This window comes from Miniopterus schreibersii (assembly GCF_964146895.1).
Source record: "Miniopterus schreibersii genome assembly, chromosome: 3".
Taxonomy (NCBI): Eukaryota; Metazoa; Chordata; class Mammalia; order Chiroptera; family Miniopteridae; genus Miniopterus; species Miniopterus schreibersii.
The window spans coordinates 66,778,325-66,802,886 of NC_138103.1; the positions used below are offsets into that span (position 1 = coordinate 66,778,325).

A 24,562-nucleotide genomic window follows, 5' to 3' on the forward strand; every position below is an offset into this window, starting at 1 on the left:
TACTGAACCTGTCACCATTGGTTTCCTAACTGAAGTCGGGGATAACACCTACGTCACAGGGCTGCTGTGGGACTGGATGTAACAGACGAACATAAAACTCAGCTGAGCGCTTGCCTTTCAGGGTCTGTGCCATTTACTAGCTCCTGTCGGTCCTTCCCCAACCCACACACCAAGAGACTCTGGAAGCAGAGACTTCTGCCTCTCGCTTGGAAGCTAACAGATGGCTAATCTTCCTGATATAGGCTGATGGACTCGAACAGCATTACAGGAAAGGGCAAACCTACTACCTCTTCCTCTGAGGCAACGTGTACCTTGTACTTTCATGCCGCCCTTGCTGAAAGAAAACTTCAAACTGTTCCCCAAAACGATTTTTACACAAGCAGGACACATTCCAGAAACATGAATTATTGAATCTCAGTTTCTCTTCCTTTTTCCTAAAATCCTACCCTACCTGCTGGCACCTCCATAGAGCCCTGACCTTCTTTCCAGCTTGGCCCTGCTACAGCCTCCCCCCGCTCCCCACTTAGGACTTCCCAGTATGGCTCCATCACCTTGAATTTTGAAAGCACTGGACACATTTCACTGCTTCAGTTTAGCTTTGGGTTTTCGGTTCTCGAAGGGAGCCACACCACGCAGCCTCCTCACCAGGAGAGAGTGGAGAACAGACATGCACAGCATCTGGCCAGTGTGGCCCAACCCCAATCCAGGTGTTCCCATTCCCAGCCCTCCTACCCATGAAAATGCTGAACTTTCTGAGAGCTAAAAATGAAGAAATTTAATTTCTGAGAAGTAGAGAACTACAATTAACTACGATTCTTGAGACATGACTTTACTCCCTTGCTGCGTGCATGGCTGCCTTCTCTTCTTATAGGATATCTGTGACTGTGGGTAGGGCCCACTCAGATAATCCAGAAAACCCTCCCATCTGAAGACCCTTAATTTAAAACTTTTTAATTTTTAAAATGTTTCCATTACAGTTTACATTCAATATCATTTCGTATTCGTTTTTTAAAAATTACTGAACTGAAACACTCCTTTGTGCAGCCAAGACCAATAAGATTTCAGATTCAGACAACTGGCAAAATATTCATTAGAAAACTCCCACCTCATTAATTGATTGGTGTTCAGCAATAGTTTCCCAAAGACAAACAGAAAGAAGCATGTAAGGTGCTGATAATTGTGCCACAGGGGGGAAAAATGATGAAATTTCTATTTCAGGGGAAAATGTGAGCTTATTTCAACATAAAGCAGTATATTAATATAAGCCTGAAATACAACTCACATTGTAAGTTAACCTTCTATGGGTAAAATCATATTGGGGGGGGGAGAAGATAAATTGGGCAGAATTTTAAATCCATGTTTTCTAGACCTGAGTAGAATCTAAACTGATAATATTTCTGTATAGGATGAACTTGTGACCAAATGACATTTATTATACTTAAAGATGGCTAAAAATTCCCATCATAAGCTATTCAAGCTATAAACCCTTTGTATTCTCGTCTTTGTCAACTTTTTCCATGGAGATTCAGCTCAATATTTTTATACCAAAGCTAATTCTTCCTCTACATTTAAATGCAATCTACCATTCAAACATCTTGGTCTTTGTGTTAGTATCCACTCTCAAGTTCTCCAAAGTTACCATAGCAACTCCTGCAAATTTGGCCTTGGCTGTATTTTTAAGGGGAGAAAAAGGCAAATCTAAGCATTAAGGAACACATTTTTACAAAAATATTATATCACCAAAGATTAAAACCAGAAAAAGTGTATGTTCTGGGAAAGTCATTGACAATCCTCCTACTAGGCTGTGAGAAACTCAAAATTAAGACTCAAGGTCTAAAATACAACTGGAAAAGATCACACCCCCAACTCCCAATCCAGAAGTCACAGAGACCAGGACGCCCCTGATGGCACACACCTGCTGCCTCCCTGGAGCCACCTCGGAGGCACTTAAGAGAAGGAGCTCCTGGCGGAAGACAGGATGGAGCTCAGGGACACCTAGCCCTGACACCTAGCTCTGGCCATTTCTCCCATGACCACACAGACACCTGCCTATAAAAACCCTATCACTAGGAACTCCACACTTAGGGCTTTAAGAACTAACTGATGCAAATGTTAATTTTCACTAAAAAAAAGAGGAAAAAAGACTCTAAGATTTTGTTTACTCACTATTGCAATTAAAATGTAGCAACAGAAAAATTCTTTCCTTACACCATAGGGAATCAGAACCTACAACTAATGAAAAAATATTTCAAAGCTATTACAAATAGAGTTTGGTTGCACATGTCTATGTGCATGCATGCTGTGTAATAAATCTTTACATATCAAAAGTGCTCATAATATTCCACAAAAAAGATATACAGGAAGCACTGCAATCTGAAGAAATGGATTCTGGCTGAGGCTCTGAAAATTACTTTAGTTTTCTTGCCTCTTTGCCCATCGGCATCCTACCTTAGAGTGCTCAAGAGATGAAAACAATTTTTAAAAATTAAGCCTGATGCACTTAGCCACTGCTTTATGGGGTGGAGCAGAAGAGAACTCCCTCCAGAATCCGATGCCTACCAGTGAGACGGAACACCCCAGAAAGGAATGAGCAGGTGCTGCTCAGAGAGAGATGAAGAGACTCAAGCAGGTGGAGAGACCTGAGCCACCTGTCACAACTGCCTTGTAATAACAGCTGGATTAGATTATTTCTATAAATCAAAGACAGTGTTGGCACCTGGGTAGAGCAGTCCCCATAGCCTTTATAGCACATGAAATCATATCCTCTATTTTGGCTTCTTTGAAGTTTGACTTTGCCCTTTCTTTGGGGCTGGACTTAAATTTAGGTTTTAAAGCAAAGACCGATCCAATGGCACATCTGGACCCAAGGTGGAAGTCATTTTAACCACCACACCTTTGACAAGAACCTGCTGGAAAACAGATGTCCCAATGAACAATAGAAGAAACTACAATCGATGAGACAGTCTCTGCCCTCAAAAAACTTGCACTCCTGACACCCTAAGACAGGCAGGCTTCTCCCCTCTACCCACACTGCAGCCCCTGTTACCTAAATAAAATAATCATAACTCCTAATTCCAGAAGGATTCACAGAAGATGGAACAGCTTTTATTATTATTCCCTTGATCCTTGCCCATCCTGTAGCTCCTCCTGGGAGGCCTGGGAGGGAGTAAGAAGTCGTTATTTGGAGTCATTTCCCAACCCCCCCAATTCTGCTGGACTGGCATGGGGTGAGGATGGATGTGGGGGTTGGGGAAAGAGGCACCAGACTCGCACAAGGAGACACACTTTTAAGACTGGGGGAGCTGCAGCGAGCTTAAATGAGCTTGATCTCAGAAAAGGTGCTGTCCTGCTTCAGTGCTCCAGGTGGCCAGGAGGAAACCTGCAACCTTATGCACCCCACTCAAAGCAGCTCAGTTTACCTGTGGCTAAGTCACAGCTAACAGCCAATGAATGACGAACTTCCGGCCCTGCCCAAGGTGGCAGGTCAAAGGGTCAACACTTTTAACCATATTTTTCTACCTGAAGGAGATGATGATCTTTCCAGTAAGAATTATTTTTAAAACCTGGATTTGCTGTGTCAGCTGTGGTCAAAGTATTTCCTCAACGGATGCCCTACTGTAAAAGGGTGTAACGCACCAACAAGTGTATCCAGGTTGAAAAAGCCATTTCCTCCTCTCCTTATGCTATAAAAGAGGGGCCTGTATCTGGAACTGAAAATACTGTTTACAGAAAAAAGATCCCAGCTCCGGGTTGTTCACATCTACTCCTTCCTGCACAAACCTACTCCGCCTCTGTTGATGCCAGACGGAGTAAATGCGCAAACAGTGTCAGCACAAAGCTGCTGAAGGCACACATTCCTTGACTCTAATTAAGCTGGGTGCCTGATTCACAGCTGTTCCTACTACTGAAAATGTTTTTGTAATAAACAATGGAGTTTAAGAGGTATTTTGTTCCATGTTTCAACACTTTATAATTTACGCCAATATAGTGCTTGACTCTCAGCCTGCGCTTCACATCATCAGGCTACGATGCAGGTGTGAAAGGTATTCCTGGACCCGTTCCACAAATAAGGAGGCCAAGACATTGAGACTGTGCTTTGCTCAAGGTCACTCGGGTACTTACAGAACCAGGGCGAGGGGGGGAAATCAACTGCGGTTCACACACTGAGAAGAACAAAATTAGCATGTCACCTCCACACCTACCTTTTGGTCCAGGCCAAATCAAAACACTGAGCCTGCTAATTTTATTTAGATAATGCTGCTCTGATAACCAAGAGACCATTTTCTCTTGTTTCTGCAGCTGTACACAATGAATCTTCCTGTGAATAAAATTTAGAAAATGCTTGCCTGGGTAGAAAGAGGGCATCCCTCCTGGCCTTCGTAACAGTACAGACATTGTTTTTAGTCCCGGGTATTAAGATGTCGATATCGGGCCTACTTCCATCTTTTCTATGCTTCTACTACCCACCTCCTCCTCCCTTCAAAACCACCCTTGTAAAATTAAGCGTTGTGGACAGGTCTTAATTTAACTCCACTGAGCCTAAAAATAAGACAGCCAATTTTGTCACAGTCCATCACTAAGTCCTTTATTAAGTAAGAGAAAAGCACAAAAGCAAGACAGATTTGCTGCCCACCGAAAGGCCCGTTAACCAATAGGTGACTTTCTGATCATCACTTTATCAGCATCCTTTCTGGTTACTTAACTTCAGGGACAAAGCAAGAGATCCGAGACAGAAGATGAAGTGGCCGGTACCACGACTCCTCCTCTGCAGCCTCTCCCTGCAAAGATGCTGCGGCATGATCCACTCACCCTGAGAAAAGCTGAGGCGGGTGCATGTACAGCTTAAAACAGAAGGCGCCCTGGCCGGGTAGCTCTGCTGGTTAGAGCACTGTCCTGATACGCCAAGGTTGCAGGCTCGATCCCCGGTCAGGGCACATATAAGATACAACCAGTGAACACATAAATAAGTGGAACAACAAATCGATGTTTCTCTCTCTCCCTCTTCCTCTATCTAAAAAAATTAATTTAAAAATTATTCAAAACAGGAGAAAAGGAGAGTACACTGCATCCCACTTAGTATTCCCTTAAGTACCTTAGCAAGTTCATTTCTGTTCCAAATGTGAATATGGGAAGGAAATTCAGGGAGGAAAAGGTCAAGTTCACTTCATTGATAAATTCTCCATTTTGACTCTCTTAAAAGTTTTACTTTGCTTCCAATATACACAAAACACAACTGCCTCCGCACCCTTTCTTGTCTTTGCTTGGCATAGTTAGAAGTTGCTCCGGAGGCCCCCACAGACTAAAGGATCAAGCGCTGAGGGCCTGTCCTGTCCTGTGTGGTAGCCCCAGTCCCAGGTGACTACTGAGCACCTGATACGCAGCTTCTGAATGCGATGTACTGACTAGGGGAAAGATACAGTGGCATATCTCATCCAAGTGTGAGTTCATTATATACTGAAGTGATATTTTGGCTATACTGGGTTAAATAAAATATATTAAAATCACTTTCCCCTGTTTCTATTTTTTAATGCTGCTACTAGAAATCATGTCACTCCTGGCCTTCCTGACTTATCCTGGCTGCTTCCCCTTTGTTCTCTGTCCATATCCAGCCTGGGGGTGGGAGGGCACATCGGGAACAAGAATATAATGGCTCCTTATTTTGTCTATCAGTTTCTCAAAACCAATGCACATAGGTTACACTACATAAATGAATGTATTTTACTGTCTGGCTTAGTTGCTGGATTTCTGACCATCCTCATTTATCACTAAAGTTTGCTGAAACTTTGCTAATTTATCCTTGAGTCTGTCTTCTTGTATGTTTTAGGTTATAGGCAGTTCTGACCCACAAAAAGCCTATTTAAATCTATTTGTGCAGAACACACCGTTGGGGTGGGGGTTTTATTTGCAGAGAAGTCTTTAAAATTTCCATTTCATATTGTTGTGAACATGGAGAAGCCACTAGACAACTACCCCACTATAATGGAAAGGTAAGCAGCCATGATGTCCAAAACTGAAGGCATGGCACATACCCCGCTGAGTATCTGTGAAAATGTGAGTTCAACAATTTTGTGACCACCATTTCCACAATCAAATGCCCAAACACTGTCTGTTGGTCTGTGTTCCCTAAAGAGACCCAGGTGATTCAGAAGTGAAAATCATCAATTATCAGCAAGAGCTACTCAATGGAGAAAGTGCCCCTCACTGGTCCCTCTAGGCCAATCCACACTGGACAAGAAACTTAAGGCAGGGCTTCTGAGATCTCCACATCAGGTGAATCAGTCTACCTCCCTCCTCCCCACTACTCTGTGCCAGGCCCCAGGAGCACTGAGAGACAGACCATTCTCCTCAAGGAGCTTCCTAAAAGCTAGGTAGTAAAAGTTACCACGAACAGGATTCCGTGCAATGGAAGCAGAACAGGGACCTAAGGCAAAGCTGAGAAGGGAAGGATGAAGCACAGGAAGACTTCAAAAGATTAAGGCAAGTGTAGGCCGCCATGCGAGGCAGGAGGTGCCACTTGACCCTACCGGCAATGTGGAGAATTGCAAGCAGGAAAGACTTGGTCAAACATGACTTCCCAGCTTCTGCTTGACCATACAATAGGCCTAAGTATGATCTAGACACAGAAAATTAATGTTCTTCATGCAAGAGATGACCCGGAGACAGCACCTAGCGCATCACCGAGGCAGGCTCAGGACAGGCTGAGCCCTGCGAGCTTCATGAAACCAGCAGCATGGATCGCAACCAGCATTTTCTGAGAATGAATGAGAAGAGCAGTCACTGTCAGGGCGTCTGCATTTGGTAACAGTGACGTGCTGCTTTGTAAATCTCCTTGTTTCATCAGACACACATGCACACTTCTACACATCAGCACACAGGTAGCCAGGAACGTGATATAAAACTGCTCTACTCTGGGTCACAAAGGCTTAACGCGCATGGCACAGCTAATGAATGAGTAATAAATTAGTAATAGAAGGTCTCTAATGGGCCCTACCAGTTATAAATCTAAACTTGTTGTTGCAGTGGTATCAATCCCCTACTTAACTCTGATAGAAATGCTGATCCATAAACACTCTTGGATACAGTCATTTGTCTCACCCTTCTTTAGACAAACTCCAGTTCTACCAATTCCTTCCCATGTGCCTCTGGGACTCTTGACCTGTTGTAAAAATGTAATTCTCCTCTATTCTCAACTTCGTGTTTACACTTCCCCACCTACTTGTCTTAATGGGAATCTGGCTTTTCCTTCATAATATCCCCTCTCATAAACCAGGGGTGGTTGTTCCCCAAATTTCCTTAACTCACAGCCCAAAGAAGGTAGGGTCATGACCATTCTAGTTAAACTGTCTTTCTTCTAGACCATGTCCTATCATCTCTGTTCCTAGACTTCTCCCCCAACTTCACTCGGTCTCACTCCAACCTTGTCACTCTTTTCCTGATCTCCAGGACCCGCCTCTCTTGCCACAATCATCACTGTGCTCCTCCCATACCCACGTCCTGTTTAGAGGCTTCAAGAATGTGGGTGACCTTGGGAACACCCAAAGGTGCAGCTTAAAGAACTCCTCCTCTATCTAAGGTTTCACCACTACTTCAGCCACACACAAGCTCCACCACACCTTGGACCTTATCACTACCTAGAAATGCTCCACCTTTGAGATCTAGGCTTCCAAATCTCTGACTGTAGCTTTCTGTTTACCCACTCCTCTACTTCCTTATAGTTATAGGTCCTGCCCATCATCCTCATCATAAGTTGTTCCCTGAGTCCCTACCACTGCCCCACTCCACCTCCTCCATCTGGCTTCACAAGCCCTTTATCCAGACGGGCCTCAAGGCCATCCCACGAGTGCCGCGCAGATGAACACCCCAGGGTCCCTGTTTCCATGACTTTCTCAGAGCCAACAGCCAATTACTGAGCCTAGTTACCCCATTCATTTTGTTTCATCTTCTTGGGGGGGGGAAATTCACATGAGCATGCTGATTGGCTCCATGACGAAAATCTTCAAAATTGCCCAGGGTTGGGGGTGGAGGCATGGATGAAAAGGGGATGGGGAATATAGTCAACAATACTGTGATAAGTTTACACTGTGACAGATGACTACGAGAACGACTGAGGTGACCACACTGTTAGGTATAAAAATGCTGAATCCCTATATTGTAACCAATATAAGACTGTATACCAACTATATTTAAAAATATACAATTAAAAAATGAAAACAAAAAAACTGCCCAGGCTTTCCATGCAGCCCTGGCTTATGTGCTGTCACTTCTGCTGCAGCAGCTGTTCTCATCTCTCCATCCCCCCAGCCTCCTCACTTCAGCGTAAGACAGTCCTCAGGACCCTTCCTCTCCCTCCATGCTCTTTTCATCTGAGCTGCGGTGGAAAAGCTGACAGGTGCTGGTTTCTCCCCTCCTGAGAGCATAATGCTTGAATTTCAGTGTGCGTGCACCAACGTTTACCCGAGCGATTTGCTGCAAAGCAGACCCCAGAGCCCCACTTCGCAGAGATGGATTTGCAGGGAATTGAGTGAACACGAGAAGCCTGCATTTGCACAAACGCCCCTGTGGCCCTGATGCAGGTGGTAAATGAATTTGAGAATCACTGTCCAAAGTCACTCTCACTCAGGTGACGTGACGTAGCTGCCTCAACTTTTGCCCTGGGAAATACCAAAAGCAGAAACAGCTGTACATCACAATTATTGAAGCAAAAAAACCCCCAAACACTTAAGTCAAGCAAGACTGAATGAAAGTATGAAAATGACTAGAACTGTTCATTCTTGGATTCCTGTTCTAGCACCTAAATGGATTCGAGTTTCTCAGCAAAAAAATAAAAGATACATGACAATGACTAACTACCCGACCCTATGAATTCAATATTTAACTAAAAGCAAATGTAAACTGAATTTACCAAACAGCATAAATTTAATATTCATTTTTATTTTTGTAAATGTTCACCACTGATCTTCTTGTTAATACTTTTTCTAATCTACACAACTCAGAGAGAACCATGAGAGGAAAAAGCAATTGTCAGGAGACCTTTCTTCTAATCCCAAATCTACCACTAACTCCAGCATGGATTGAGTTGATGAACTTCTCTGAGCCTCAGTGTTCCCTTACACAAAATGGGGATTTGCAGTCTGTTAGAGGAAAACAAATGTTCAGATCAAAAAAGCAACGGAAGACCATTTTACATTCCACAAATGGAAGATACAAAAAAAATCATTCTGTGACAATCTTCTACAAATGCCCCCCCTGCACCCCTCCCACCCCACCAGCCCTTCTTCCAGTCCCTCTATGCCTTGAATAATGACACTGTTTCGTGACTTTTAAGCATCTCAGCATGAAGCAGCATCTGGTGGTGAGCTTCATACAGGAAGGAAGAGACCTCAGCGGTGTTTGCTATTCATACCTTTTGATGTCTCAACAAAAAAGCAAAGCATTCTTCCAAACCAGTCACGACAGTGGCAGAACTAAAAAGACAACGGATAAACTGAATGTAGAAATCAGACCTAACCAAGAAGATGCCCCAAAAGTTTCTTGAGTGAGAAGAGAATAAAGTCTACATCACTGAAGAGGTCAAATTCCTACTAAAATTTCAAAAAGACTAATAGAAAAAAGACAGAGAAAGACAGAAGAAAGGGAGGGCGAACATAAGGTACATTCTTTCCAGAACAAACTGCCAGTTATAGTGCCAGTTAAAACAAAACAAGAACAAACAAGCGAGCAACAGAAAGGGGGTAGAAAAAAGGAAAAGAAAACAACAAAAAAAGACAATAGATGGTTATATTGTGCTAATTCCACCAAAACTCAGGCAGTGAGAACTGATCAAGAGCCATAACAAACCTAGTCCACACAGAATCTAAAAACCAAGACCACCCAAACCAGAGTTCTGAACTTACAATACAGACATGACCAAAACACATTATGAAGAGACTGTGTCGGTTCTGAAGCCCACAGGCTTTGAAGTCAGACAGGCCTGGGTTGGAAAACCATTTAAGTTGCCTCTTGGCTGTGACCTTGGATAAATTAGTTAAGGTTTTCCAGGACTTGGTTTCTCCATCTATAAAGTGGGGTTACCCCATGTAGGTTTAGTGCTTGGTTGCCATGCCTGGTGAATGGACAGTCATGTGATACTTTGTAGTAAAGTACACTTGAAACCATGGAAAATTCCAAATCTCTCCTAGCTCTCCCACTTTGAAGAGCCTGGGAAAAAATATAAACTCTTTGGCTGGATATGATTAATATCAATTATCTAAAAATACCAGCATTCTGAGAAGTTAAGCTTTTACCTGTCAGGTCACACCTGATTGGTATCTGTCCAACACATACCAAAGGCTAGAACACAAAATATGTGAAAACTAAGAACAAAAAGTCTCCCAACTCTGTGTCCAGACTGCAGGCTCAGCTGATGGCGACCACACAAGGTGTCCCACAGAGTCAGATAAGCAATGCCTGGATCTGCCCCAAAGCATCTGACCTCCCAGTGTCCTCTGTTCTCCAAATCCAGTCCCCTGGCCAAACCCTGTGGCTTCTCCCTTTACATCCATAATGTCTGTCCTTTCTACTCCAGCTCCATGGCACAATTCCTGGTCACCACCCAGCTGAACCTCAGCGCCAATGTGTGCCCTAAGGCCCCAGCTGAAAGCACCACAGCCTGGCTAGCCGGTACCACGTCTCCTTTTGTGCCATAGAGACACCCATTAAGACCACATCTCGCCCTCTCCCAAGCTACACCTGATGATCCCAATCTCCTTGAAGGTTATTCCTGCCGCCTTCTAGTGGGGTGACAGGCCCTGGCCTGACAAAAAGGTCCTGGGCCTCTCTGCAATATGGCTCACCCAGGAGCCAACCCCTGAGAAGGATCCCTGCTTTCAACTCAGCCATGTCCCCTGCGCCACCAGCCTGCTAGCCGCTGCACAGAGCAATCTCAAGCTTCATGGCATTCCCTTGGACAGCAGAGGTGAGGTCAGCAGCAGGGAGAGGACAGGGAGGAAAAATGCAGTTATCATAGAAACAGCAAAACAATTTATGCTTAGAAAATACAGTTAAGAATTCCTTAAAATTTCATTAATGTTTTGTATAGAGCAGTGACATGTCTTAATGAGTTGATTACTAAGGAAGACATTTTCCTCCAAATTCCAAGTTTCTATAAGCACCACTTATGAGCACAGCCATAGGTGACATACTTAGAAATAAGGACAGAGAAGTCCCAGTGCAGAGGAAATCCAGTGGATTCTCTAAAGAATTCCCCAGTCATAAGACTCTTTTTCTTAGAGTAATCAAAAATATTCAGTGTTAAGTAAATCCACACTCAATGAGACTCACTTGCTTAAACACTTGAAGCACTTCTTTCAAACCTAATTCTCAAATTCACTACAATCACACACCCACTTATGGTGGGATATGTTCTAAGAAATGCAGCCCTGGGCAATTTCATTGCTGTGGGAACACCATGAGCGCCTTACACAAACTAGAAGGACAGCCTACTGCTGTCATTGGATGTGTGTACTTCTGTCGGACTGGCAGCCAGTGGGTTTGTTTACATCAGCCCTGGCAGATGGCTTTTCCATTTGTAATGCAAGTGCCTGACTTGAGTCTTGATTGGCAAGGCATCCACTTCAAGGAAGGCTATCGAGAATAAACACATTGCCAGCCACACTAGATGAAGAGTCAAGCACCCCTCACCCCTGTCCCCCATTGAGGTGACTTTGTTTTAAAGAATTTGGTTGATTTTTATAACTGACCATTTGGGCTACTAGGTTTTGTCTCTTCTCACACTTTAAATTCCCACTCTTATGCTTTAATTCACCAATAAGAGCCCACGAATCCCCAGTCCCCTCCCAACCCCCCAAAAATCAGAACCTCAGGCCCCTGCACTCTGTATCTCTTTTGCCCTCAACTTTGACATGTGCCCCCTTGAGTGCCTTGTAAGCTCTAGAGCTTGTAAGTGGTAATTTTTTTTTTTTTTTTAATTCAGAGCTTCCTAATGGTTATCCCTAAAGGGCATCTTCCAATCATAATAAAAACCTCAAGGTTCGGTCCAGTGTTAACACTGGTTTAGAAAGAGGAGATGGATGTGGGAACTACACAGATGAGTGCCCCCAGGCATTTTTAGACATAACATTACCACTGATAGGCTGAGACCTGCACAGAATAGTAATCCATTGCTCCAAGACAGTTCCAAAGCTATGATGCCACCTGGCACTCAGCAATAGGAATTTTTCAGCTCCACTACGTATAATCTTATGGGACCACCACTGTACGTGAGGTCTGTCACTGAGGAAAATGCTGTTATGCAGCACATGACTGCACTAGGTAAGGCCAGAGCTTGAGGTCTGATCTAATCAATGAGGTGTCCTTTTGGTATCTGAGTTGTAAGAGCTGAAACAAAAGGAATCACACCCGTGTTTTGTTTCCTTTCCAGAGCACACACGAAACTGTCCCAGACTCACTAATACAAAGAACAGCTTGGCTCACATAGAGAGCCCTTTGAAGATAATATTTCTAAACAAGCCCATCACCAAGGGATGGCTTGTTTTGTTTATTTTCAGAGGTAGGACAGAAAAAGTAAGCACAACAAAGGATTTGTATGCATTTTCTCTTTCTTTAGAAAAGGAATATATTTCAGAAACTTTCCTTGGGAAACACAATATCGGCCTCATTCATAACTATTTGCTCAACTGTGATTTACAAATTCCCTCTCCATCTCTTGCCAAGATCCCCTCTCCCATTTCCTGACCTTCATAATAGCTCCAGTTGGATTTCCTTCATCAACCCAGAGTTTTCCCAGAGAGAACTCTCTATCTTAAAATTGCACAGTTGTCCTAAAAATCCAAAGAACAGAAGTTCATAAAATAGATCCATTCTCATTATTCAAATATATTTTGCAGAGTTAACATGAAATCTACTCAGCAATACTGAATCTTTTAGAAAATGAACTCCTGTAATTTAAACAGTGGAATTTTTGGCATTAGAGAGAAACTTTCAAAGTCCACATGAGTAGCAGGATTCTCTACACAAGCTCATTTCAGCAAAATTACCACAGCAAAGAAACTATCAACTTAGCTTTCCGGTACTAGTCAAAAAAAAAACTTAAAAGTCCACTTAGTGTAATTTAAAATGGTAGAGGAATGAAAGGCTTAGTTTAAAAAGCTCACAAGTCAAAAACATCAGGGCATAAATAACCTTAGCACCAGAATCATTTAGACCAAGACATTGTTCAATTCCTGACCTGGTTTCTGACAGTAACAAAAAGGACCACCCTGCCAAGTACCCTTTCTGGGGTCAATTTTAAAAGGATGCTTCTAATGGGGCTCCCAGTGGGCCCAGGCTTCTTGAATCCATGCTCTTCTGTAATCCCCCCTGAGTATTGGCTGGATTTAGTAATTGGATTCCAATGAATAAAATCCACCAAACTATGGAATGACACTTTTGAGAGCAGGTTACAAACTGACTCCGGCTTCCGTCTCACTTGTCCTCTCTTACTCTCCCGCTCACTCACTCTGACGGAAGCCAGCTGCCACGGTGGGAGCCGCCCTACAGAGAGACCCATATGTCAAGGAACCGAGGGAAGCCCCTGGCCAACAGCAGCGAGAAATGAAGTCCCCAGTCCAAACGCCCACCAGGATCTGAACCCTGCCAGCACCATGAGTGAGCTCGGAGGTCCATCTGCCTGGCCTGAAGCTTGTGTTGATGCAGCTTTGTGTGAGACTGTGCCAGAGGACCCACATAAGCTAAGCCCAGATTCCTGACCCTCCAAAATCATGAGATCAGTGTTTGTTGTTTTAAGCCCCTAAGTTTTAGAGTAATTTGTTACACAGGCAAGGATAACTAATACATATGCCAGACTTCCTCTGCCTCCCAGCACAATTATGATTAGCTCTTCATAACATCATCTACACCCTTTAGCCTATGGAGAAACAGCCCCAGGCTGAAGAGTCACTTTACAAAACAATTCTCTCTCTTTTCTGGTCCTAAAACTATGCCTTTTTCATTTGCCCTTCCTTGCCATTAATATTAGTACTTGGATACTTAATTAACACATCTATATGCACAGACTTCATAATCTTATAAGCTGTGAGCAATAATTTCAGCCATAAGTCATATTAATACACAGGTTACCTCTTCCTCTCTTCATTCATTCACTCACTGAAAAATGCTCTATGCCCTTCTCTGGATATCCTGTAATTCACTGTGGTATCATTAAATTACCTAGAATTCTCAGCTTCATAACCCATGGTGTTACATATATGGCAGGAAGAACATGTATCATCTGACTGCAATATAGAATTTCCCATTGAGAAAAAGATTAAATTTTACCTCTAGACTGGCAGTCTAGTCAAACCATCCAGAATCCTGTCTACCATGAATCTAATTCGTAGCCTATTTGTTACCTCCAGGAGAACCAAAACACGAGAAATACAGTACAATAAATCCTCAGTTACAATGATAATCCAATGCTTGGCATTAAGCAATTCATTTAAATCTGTGAAGGATCTGATGTCATGGTACCTTATAAAAGAGTATTTGACCTGGATGGGGACATCAGGGAGAGAAGGCTCCCTGAAAAAATGAGCTGCGATCAGAAACACTGAGCAGAGTCTGACTAGATAAAGACCAGGAAAAGGTCCTGTATAGGAGGGAATATGGAAATGAAAAGAGATCCGTGTAGCTGGAATATAGACCAGGAACAGGGCACAACAGGAAACTGGAGAGCTGTAAGGACTGGATTATGCAGAGCCTGTGAGGCCCTGAAAGGAGCTTGGTCTTTATCCTAAGAGTATTGAGAAAAAACTGAAGTTCTGAACAGAACTGGCCACAACAGATGAGGGTTTTGAAAAGATTCATCTGACTGTGATACAGATAAAAGATTGAAGGGGACCAGAGGAATGCAGTAAACCAATCAGAGACCACTGCAGTAATCTAGCGAGAGATGCTAGAAGCCTTCAGTAAGCCGGTGGTGAGAGAGTGGTGAACATCTGAGGGGTGCTGGGAGGACAGGCTGGGCAGGGAGATGCTCACACACGCACCTACAGAGATAACAGAGCAAACAAAGGTGAAGGGAAGAAGCTGAAACTCCTGAGTAAAAGCTTTAACCAAATAGTGAGCTTTTTTTTTAAATTCTCACTTGAGGATATTTTTTCCATTGCTTTTCAGAAAGAGACAAAGAGAGACAGAGAGAAACATCGATGTAAGAGACACATTGATTAGTTGCCTCCCACACAGGCCTTGACTGGGGGCTGGGAATAGAGCCTGCAACCAAGGCAAGTGCCCTTTACCAGGAATCGAACCCACAACCTGGGCCAACACTCTAACCACTGAGCAAAACTGCCAGGGCTCATGGTACTTTTGATTTGCATTTCCCTAATGACTGATGTTAAGCATCCTGTCTGTTCTTATTGTCCATTTGAGTATCTTATTTGGAGAAATGTCTATTCAGAATTTTTTTCCATTTTAAAATTAGACTATTCACTTTTTATGTTGAGTTATAAGAGTTCTTTTCATATTCTGGATACAAATCTCTTATCAAATACACGATTTGCAATTATTTTCTCCCATTCCATGGGTTGTCTTTCCACTTTCCTGATGGTATCCTTAGAATCAAAAGGTTTATTTTTTATAATGTCTAATTTATTTTTCTTTTTGTGCTCATGCTTCTGGTGTCAAGTCTCAGAACCCACTGCCTAACCCAAGGTCATAAAGATTTACTCCTGTTTTCTAATAAGAAATGTATAGTTGTGGTTCTCACGTTTAGATTAGCAACCCATTTTAAGAAAATTTTTGTATATGGTGTGAGGTAGGAATCAAAGTTCATTTTTATGCGTGTGTATATATAGTTGTCTCCGCATCATTTATTGAAACAAGAAACAGTTCCTGGCTAACTACACATTCTAAGTGTACCATTTAGTAAAAACTCAATATTCTAAGCCAACTATACTCACATGAACACACACACATGCATGCACTAAAATAAACTCAGTATGACAAATTCCTAAGGCATTAACATTGTCAGAATTCTGTATACTATGCTTTCTGAAATCATAGCATACATATTAATATATCTATTAATAGCAACATAATTTTTACATACTCCATGACCAAAAATCAGCTTTCCTGAAACTCACAAAAAAGTGTTCAGATCTTAACAAAAGATTCATAAGTATATATATCAAAAATCTCCTTGTAAAATAAACTTATAAAAACCACCTTAGGGGAAAAACTGTATATTTTATAGTCTTTTCTTTCAATGAAACTATTCCTAACAAAACTTTCTTCAAAGAACCTGGGCTAATTGTTATGTTGACTCTTCTAAAACAAAATTCAATACAGAATTTTGAAAACACTACAGAATATGGCAAGCTTTCTAGCTATATTGATACCACTTCGATATGTTCAGGAGTAAACTGTGCTTATGTTATAACCATATACTTGACTGGCACTGTAGTTTACAGAACACTTACACCTTCCTGATTTTAGTTGATTTTTAGGGAAAAAAATCCATGAAGTAAGTGGAGCAGGTGTGGTAACATCTTTATCGTCTGTCACAAAGGAGACAAAACTGAAGTTCCCACAGAGCAGATGACCTGCCCAAAGTCATACGGCTCGTAAGTGTTGAAGCTGGGACCAGGGAATTCAATCTGCTGACTCCCAATCGCACACCTTCTTCTGTGTGTCGCTGCTTCCCACTCACCAAAAATAGGAGGCAAAAACTTAGAATGCAAAGTGTGTGTCAGGGGGACGTTTCCACTAACTCTCCTTATACTTTTTCATTGAAAGGATGCTGATTTTGAATGTTTATTAATCACTCTCCTTATCTAACGTTTTTAGCAATTTAACTAAGAGCACGTTTTTAATAGTCTTAGACTAATAATGAGTCTTCAGTGACCTGTAACCTAACTGTAGATTTCAAAGACATGCTAAATAACCTTTAAAACTTAGTCTTTAGAGCTTAGAGTTACAAGACACTGTTAAAATATGAAATAACCCTGGGAAATGCTCTTTTAAGCAATTTTGAGGCCACATTAGCACATGTGTCACTAAATGTTCTACACAACACTGACTAAAAAACCTCATTCTTCTAGCTCTGTAGATGGCTACTTATTGGTGATCAGAGGTGATTAGCACCAATGACCATTAACTAAATGTTTATTTTCTCTATAGATAAGAGAGCTGGAACATACCATCTGTCCGTGGAACAATGCTGTGGCTCCATTACAGCACAAAGCATTAACCAGAATCCAACCCATGGCCTCTGAACACTACAATATTCAAAGGACAAAGTTCTTCTGACTCCTCTGGCACAGAAACCTAAGTGCAAATACCTTTTTTATCTTCACTTTCTCCCTGGAGAACCCAACATTTACTTATAATCTAAGAAGTCTAAGAGTCAATGTGAGTTTAGAGAACATACCCTAAGTATCCTAAGTAGTCACACACCCATGAATTAAAAAGGAGATTACTGTCATAAACCTACCTCTAGGTCAGTGACCAATGGACTTCAGTCCAAAATGCTACTGTCCTACCAGGCATTTATAATGATTGGGGTAAAGGCTGGGAAAAGATCTGAGGAAGCTCAGGGTAGGGGGGAAGGAAGCTGATTTAAGTCTTTGCTGCTCCCCTACACCCAAGCCAGTGAGAAGAGAAATCTGAAATAATCTGCAGTTTGCCCAGAGATTTCCTGGGAGGCTCGGAGGAAGGAAAAGGAAGAGTTGCCTCCCTAGTGCCTTGACCTTGGCTGTGGTAGTAACTTTTTCTTAATTCTGCTTGATTTACACAAAACAGGTGGTTCTTCTCCCATTACCCTGCTACCAACAAGAGTGCAAATGAATTATTAAAAGTATAATGCCCCAAAGCTTATCTCCAAGAGGAGGTACGCAAATAGCCCAAGCGTGGGTCTCACCTTTTGGCTTCCTCTAGGTGGCACAAATATTCATAAGCGATGTTCTGCCGCCTCCTCTCATCCATCTCCTCTGCAGAGAGCCTTTCATCATCCACAATAGCTGGAAACACAGGATAACATCCCATTACTATGAGGGCAGCGTTCATCAGCTAAACACCTGAGACAGTCAACTAGGAAAAACTCACATGCAGTTCAACACTGAACACTGAGACACAGGGGTACTGAAATGCCAAGCATAGAAAGAGATTTGTTTTGAATTTTACAATATTATATTATTTCTAGCAAAAAAAAAAAGCAATACTGAAGTAGGGGTTGAAATTACTAAATAATAGAATGAGAACAGCCATCAGATTTCACAAACATGATGCCACAGGAGTTAGACAGCCTCAAATCAATTAAAGCATGGTCTACTCGCAACAGCTTCCATTCACAAGCTTGTGGAATTGGTCCAGTGGCTCAGCTGGGACCATCCTGGAAATCCTGGGGTTGAACAAAGAATCTACAAAGACCTGTGTTTTCCCACTCCTAGAGGGAATTAAGGCTTCTCATCCAACCCAAATCCTATTTTACAGATGCCAAAGTCTCTAAAATTTCTCCCTCACTTATTTCTTGGCCTTTATAAGACTAACCTTCCTGGTCAACAGCTATCCAGAAGAAAAAAGCAATGGATACGGCAAGTGAGCAGAGTTTTTAAGCCCACACTCTTTATTCCAGTGCGAGCCTAGTTTATAAACTTTCACGCCTCAGCTTTGCTTTCCTGTAGAGAACCCGGTCTCCCCATTTCCCGACTGCACTTCCTCTGGCCCCAATCTCTGCAGCACCCACAGCAGCCAACTCAGCTGTCTATTTACATGACAACACTCCTTTCTCATAAAAAGGACCCCTTTTCCTAATTCTGATGGCTATGAAACTAATTTGGTTTCTTGTTTGTTAGATTACTCATCTGATGAAGACAAAAGTATGTGTACAGCAGGGATAGTCACACGGGGCAGGAAGGTCAGTGTCTGCTTTTTTGCTCCCCAGCCGCTAGCTCCAGTCACCCATTCTCATAAATGGGACCCCTGGTCCCAAGCACAGGAGGTAAGAATGTGAAGGTCACCCATCCATCCCTAGGAAGGGCCAATCCCATGATGCCCTACTACTGAGGAGTCCAAAATATCATCTTGGCAGTCAAAAGAAATTTAGATCAAATTTTGAGCTCTAACTGGAACAAGTACAATGCTAAACACATAAGATCTAAAAATAACACCAAACCCTCAAAGAACTCATGTATGTACTAGATGCTTATTTGTTGAGCACTTAATTTGTTTCAAGGTCTCAGGCAAAGCATTTCTATGCAGTTTCTCAGTTAAATCTCATGATTCTATGAGGCAGGTAATTTATCCCACCTTGAGCCAACAGGCTGAGAAATCATTTGTCCAAGTTTAAGGCAGAAACATCAGGGCTAAAAATACTTGGATGGGATGTAGAAAATGAAAAAAGTATGTAAGAACTTTGGGAAAAGCCTCTGTTTATGGATGAGGGGGAAAAGAAACCAGGAGAAGGAGAGGGAGCTGAGTTATGGCCAAGCACCAGGACAGGCTGGTATATAACAAAAGCAGGCCCACAAGAGCAGGAGTTTCCACACTTGCCTCCTTGCCTCCAGGCCTCCTTCCTGCCACTCCCAATTGCGCACTGGGGCTCCAGTCCTTTAAACAGGGAGACCTCATCCCAGACCATTGATACCAATACAAAGATTTGTATTTGTCAAAAGCACCTTTTTCTTCTTAATAAAATGAATCTGATTTAATTTTAAAAGAGAGCTCTCAAGTTTAGGAAAAGTACTAAAGCTCTCAAGCGGCCGTCCTCTGCCCTGTGCCTGCAGCACTGCAGCCTCGTCTCCCCTGAACTCTTACAACCCTCAGGTAGCCTCCAGCCACACCCCCCTCTACCCATTCTCCTGGGGCGCCAGAGACACCTTTCTAACACGCTGCCCAACTGATGTTGCTCTCGATCTCAGACCTCACTGGAGCCCCTTTACTACAGAGCAAAGTTCTAGAACACTTTCCCTCCCCGCCCCTACACGAAGCAGACATTTCAGCCACGACTTCCGAGCAGCCCCGTGTTTCAGGCCACACAACCTTTTGGGTTTGAGTGCTCCTGCTCTGCACCTTCTCTCTGCCTGGTAAGTCACTGTCCCACCTTCTCTGTGTGACCTGTTTGACATCTCAAGCAGAAGTCAGAGGATCTCAAAGTCGAATGCATCCACTCTCCTCAGCACTTTGGTTCCCATTTTATTACATCACTCATCACAGCAGCCCCCTCTGGAACTCGGTCAGGCCCGCCTCTTCAAAGTGGGGAGTCCTTAGGGAAAGGGTTCTTTTTGATTCACCTTTACATCTCCCTCACATAAATCGTGGTTCCTTGCACACAGAGAGCACTCAAATATTTGCTGAAAAATTATGTTCCCGTGAGTCCTTGCTGAGTTAACCATCACCCACTAATGAGTATACTCATGTGAAAAAAATTATGATTTTTCTCATCCTGGGTTTTCTCAGAAGATACCTAGCATGCCACAAAGCAGCGCCTAATCCCCCATCTCCACTGTTCCTAACAGGTAATCCCCAGGATACCCCAGGACCTCATTTTAATTTGTATAAAATTTGTCTTCCATTTTTAACAAAATATTTTCATTTTATTGTACCTTCTGACACACGGAAATTTGAAAACAATACAAAACTCTTAGTGGGAGTCCACGTGCTCAGTCTATTCTCCCCAACTGTTAAGTGTAGGCAAAAGGAGGCAGCCCCACCGCCACCTTCCTTCTTAGCTGCGGCTTCCTTCCCCCTCAACCAACCCACCTGGGAGGAGGCAGAAGCCCCAGCAGCACTCGGTCCCTAGGCCTCTGCCCTCGACTGTATGATTCCACAAACCTATGCAAGATTCTACTAGCCCAGGAGAGCACTGAGGGGGCTCTCAAACTCTGACATCACCCTGTCCAATGAGAAGATTTGATTTAACATTTGAATTAAACACCCACAACGCTTTAAATTGCAATTGCAACATAGCGGTCACAGCTGATAGAATTCTACCTATGTTTAAGGCTCAACTCAAGGACCACTTCCTTCACAAAGTCTTCCCTGATTGTTCCTGCTCAAAATGCCCTCCCTCCTGGCACCTCCTTTACTGCCTTAATAGTAAGCTCCTAGAAAACAAATTTGTGTCCTCATGGTGTCCAGCATAGGCTACATGCTCCAAAAATATATTTAATGGCCAAATAATGCCTTATTACAAAAGTTTAATAAAAAGGCTCTAAAATATCTACGTGGGGGAGTTTTCTTTGCTTATTTACACTGAATAAAATCAGGGTGTGGTCACTGATATTGATGGAGCAAATATCGTACCATTACATAGACTTCACTCAACTAGTATTTAATTCATAGATTCTACGGGCCAGGCACGCGTGACAGCGTGAGGGAGAGGGAGTGAACCCAACAAACAAAACATGTTTGCTCCCATGGGGCTTCCCTTTACTTGCCCCTTCCTTCCCTTCTGACCTGGCCCACTGCCCTTCCAACCGCCCACACTTCAGGCTCACCTTCCCTCACTCATGACCTACTGTCAAAGTGGAGGCCAAGGTTATGAGTTTGAGAAAGTCTTAATCATAGCACAGACCCTTCTGGGCCACAGAGGCTGCCTGCAAATATTTCTGCACTACTCAACAGTTACTAAGTAGAAACTTCTGATAAGAGCCATAGGCATGGATAATAACCCTGCCACTTAAAGAGCCATCGTGGAGCTGATAAAAGAATTCACTTAAGCATGACTTTACCATCCATAAAGCACTCTTCCATGTTGCTGTGTAGTTCTCATAATAACCCTGAGATAGCCATTATCTCTTTCTTACGAATGGGGAAACTGGGGTCATGGGAGGGAAAGGGGCAGCCTGTGGTTATTAGCTGGGTCAACAGCAGAGCCAGGGCTGGACAGGACGTCCCTCGGCACACTGCCCCAGCTTTTGCCCAGTGCCATGCTACTACCAGATCTGAGTGAGCGGGGGAACGTGCTCATCACTGCCAAACCTAAGGGCAGATCATTTAAGTGCTTTCAGAATTGCTTTTATTTTAAAGCGACTTAATTAGCTGCAATTTCCTCTAAAAGTTCATGTTTGCTGGCTGCTTTGAATCCTAAGAAACAGGAGGATGTTGTGAAGAACACAATTTCCTGAAGAATTAGCAACTCACAAAATGCCATTTGTCATGTTAGCTAATGCTGGCTAAAAGGCGGTATTTTAAAGCAATAACTTTCTATGGAAATCACAAATTAGGGACTATGCAAAGTTTAAGGAGCAGATTGAGACTGAGTTGGTAGAGAAGGTATTGAAATAGAACCGTAAGTTAGAGACAGACGGAACATTAAGGAGTCCACCTCCCAAAGAACACCCACCAAATCCAGTGTAAAAATAGCCCAAGACCTACCTCATTCATCAAGGAGTTGGCATGGTTACTAGTTCATTTCAGCTACTCTACTTGTTCCTTTCACACGCACAGAAACCAAGGCCACCATATCCTTCGTATTAAAATTCATTTGTTCCTTCAACAAATATCTGAGTGGCTGCTTTGTACTAATCTATTCTAGAGGCTGGACAAAGTAAAAGGTATGACACACAAGGTCCCTCATGAAGTTTTTACTATAAGCAATGGAGAGTTTGGCATAATTATAGGATGCGTAGGTAGGTGGGGATATGCTGGAGGAAGAGTCAGCAAGAATCACAAAAACTAGGGCTGGGAATCTCTGTTTCATAAAACAGTATTATTTAAGGCATGTCCCTTTAAGGAAAAGCAGATTAGGACTATGATATGAATCACTAATTTATGGAAACATGCCACAATTTGGCATTTTATGTACACAGTTATTTTGTGTGACTCAAAATTTCTGTAAGGAATCCTAATATCCTTGGGTATATAATTAAATTCAAATGTCTACTGAACCATCTAAGAGTTGGGACCAGCTTTTACCTGGGAGAGAACATCTAAATGAAAACCTCCTGACTCTCAGTACTTACAGAATGGCTACCAGAGATGCCATGTGTACTCCAAGGAAGGAACTAAAAGGAAAATAGATTCCAAGACCCTAGAACTGGGGCAGGAGACGGGATTGGAATATAAAGATGAGAGGATCCAAAGTCTAAAATTTCCAGCAAGCTGATACACTCAGCAAACTTGCCCCATGATATATTCTGGCTTCATACTAACCTCCCAAAGCAGTTCACGGGTACTTAAGCTTTAAAGAACCACATGATCAAACTTCTCTAAATTGAATTTCTCTTGAAAAACAGGCAAACCTGAAAGTTTTTAGCAACCGGATACATATTCACAGGCGTTGAAAAAAATCTAAAACAATAGAGACTGCTCCTTCATGTGTTAAAAACATGGGAGGCTTCATCAAGTCACCAAAATTATGAGACACTCAGTACAGGGGCTCACATCTCATCCATCTCTACATCTTTTAACAAGCGCCAGGTAACAGCAGGGGCCCAGTAAATGCTGCTGAATGGTGCGCTCAGCTTTGTGCTTGAGAGGCAAAGATGTTGCATCTTTCACGGGTTTAGTCCTACCCAGGCCAGTGCCCTGACGGTAACACAGCCATACTGTCCGAATCCTAGGGGAAGGGGAACTTTACTGGAAGCCTGCCCTCCACACCTTTCCTGGAACTTCTCGCCATCACACATTTCTAAGAATTCTCCGAAGTTATAAATCAATACACCCTTCAGAGGATATTCAGGTTATCCACGGCTGTAAGGGGCTGGTCTCCTCTAATGTGATCATACTCGAGCACCTAAGATGCCGTCTGCTTCTATCAAGCCTGGGAGAAAACTCAGGACACCTTTTCAGAACAGGATCTCACTGCTAAATCGCACACATGAGAGTAAAACTAGTTTTTGTCTACTGTGCAAATTTGAACAAGAATGCCTAACTTACATTATATATATAATCTAGAGGCTTAGAGCAGATCGTAAGATGCTAAGGCCCATACACAGAGGTGAGCCTGACTGCAGGCTGGGATGACAGGAAGGAGTCTGCCTAGGACTTGGCTCAATTTGGGAGAATTAAAGGCAATGATTCCTAGATTTGGGATTTCTTAGACAGTGATAATTTCAGAAAACACTTCAGGGATAAAACTCATCATTTGCTACCAAGTAGGCATAGGAAAATGCCATTTGCTCACCACCTGCTCTAAGACACAGCGTCATCCCCACACAGACCTCAGAGAGGAAGAATGGAGTATCAAGTTTCCAAGACCAGTTTTAAAATTTTATCTCTAACAGGTAAAACTACAGAAAATAATTGTAATATCTTTAGTCTGGATGCGCTCCTAATATTCACATTTGGGTGTGAACTTTTTGTGCTTAAGATGCTTAGTGCAAAAGACTTCAAATTATTTAGAACCACTCCTAAAATGATTCCCCCTGTTCTCTATAGATAATGAATATTTTAAGAACACAGATGTTTACCTAAACGTTAATACCCATGGGAATGATAATATTGTACAACTGTTAAACAGACTTAGCTGGTCTGTTTATAAAATGACAGTCCCCAGGGCTATTCTCAAGGAACAGCAAGTCACTGCTAACACTGTCCCTATCCTCTCAAAAACTACCTCAAATAGGCAAGAATATCTGAAGATATT

The 24,562-nt window shown here is 42.7% G+C and overlaps 1 protein-coding gene across 4 annotated transcripts in view; it reads right to left on the bottom strand.

Annotated features, from left to right (window-relative positions):
* Window positions 1-24,562, bottom strand: part of IQGAP2 (IQ motif containing GTPase activating protein 2) — a 248,957-nt gene that overhangs the window by 187,612 nt on the left and 36,783 nt on the right. For 3 of the 4 annotated variants that reach the window (XM_081132687.1, XM_081132686.1, XM_081132685.1), the window contains exon 2: window positions 17,894-17,993. The exons of the other annotated variant lie outside the window; for it this stretch is intronic. In XM_081132687.1, the coding sequence (XP_080988813.1) occupies window positions 17,894-17,993 (100 nt within the window). The remainder of the gene's footprint in view (window positions 1-17,893; window positions 17,994-24,562) is intronic. 4 annotated transcript variants of the gene reach the window in all.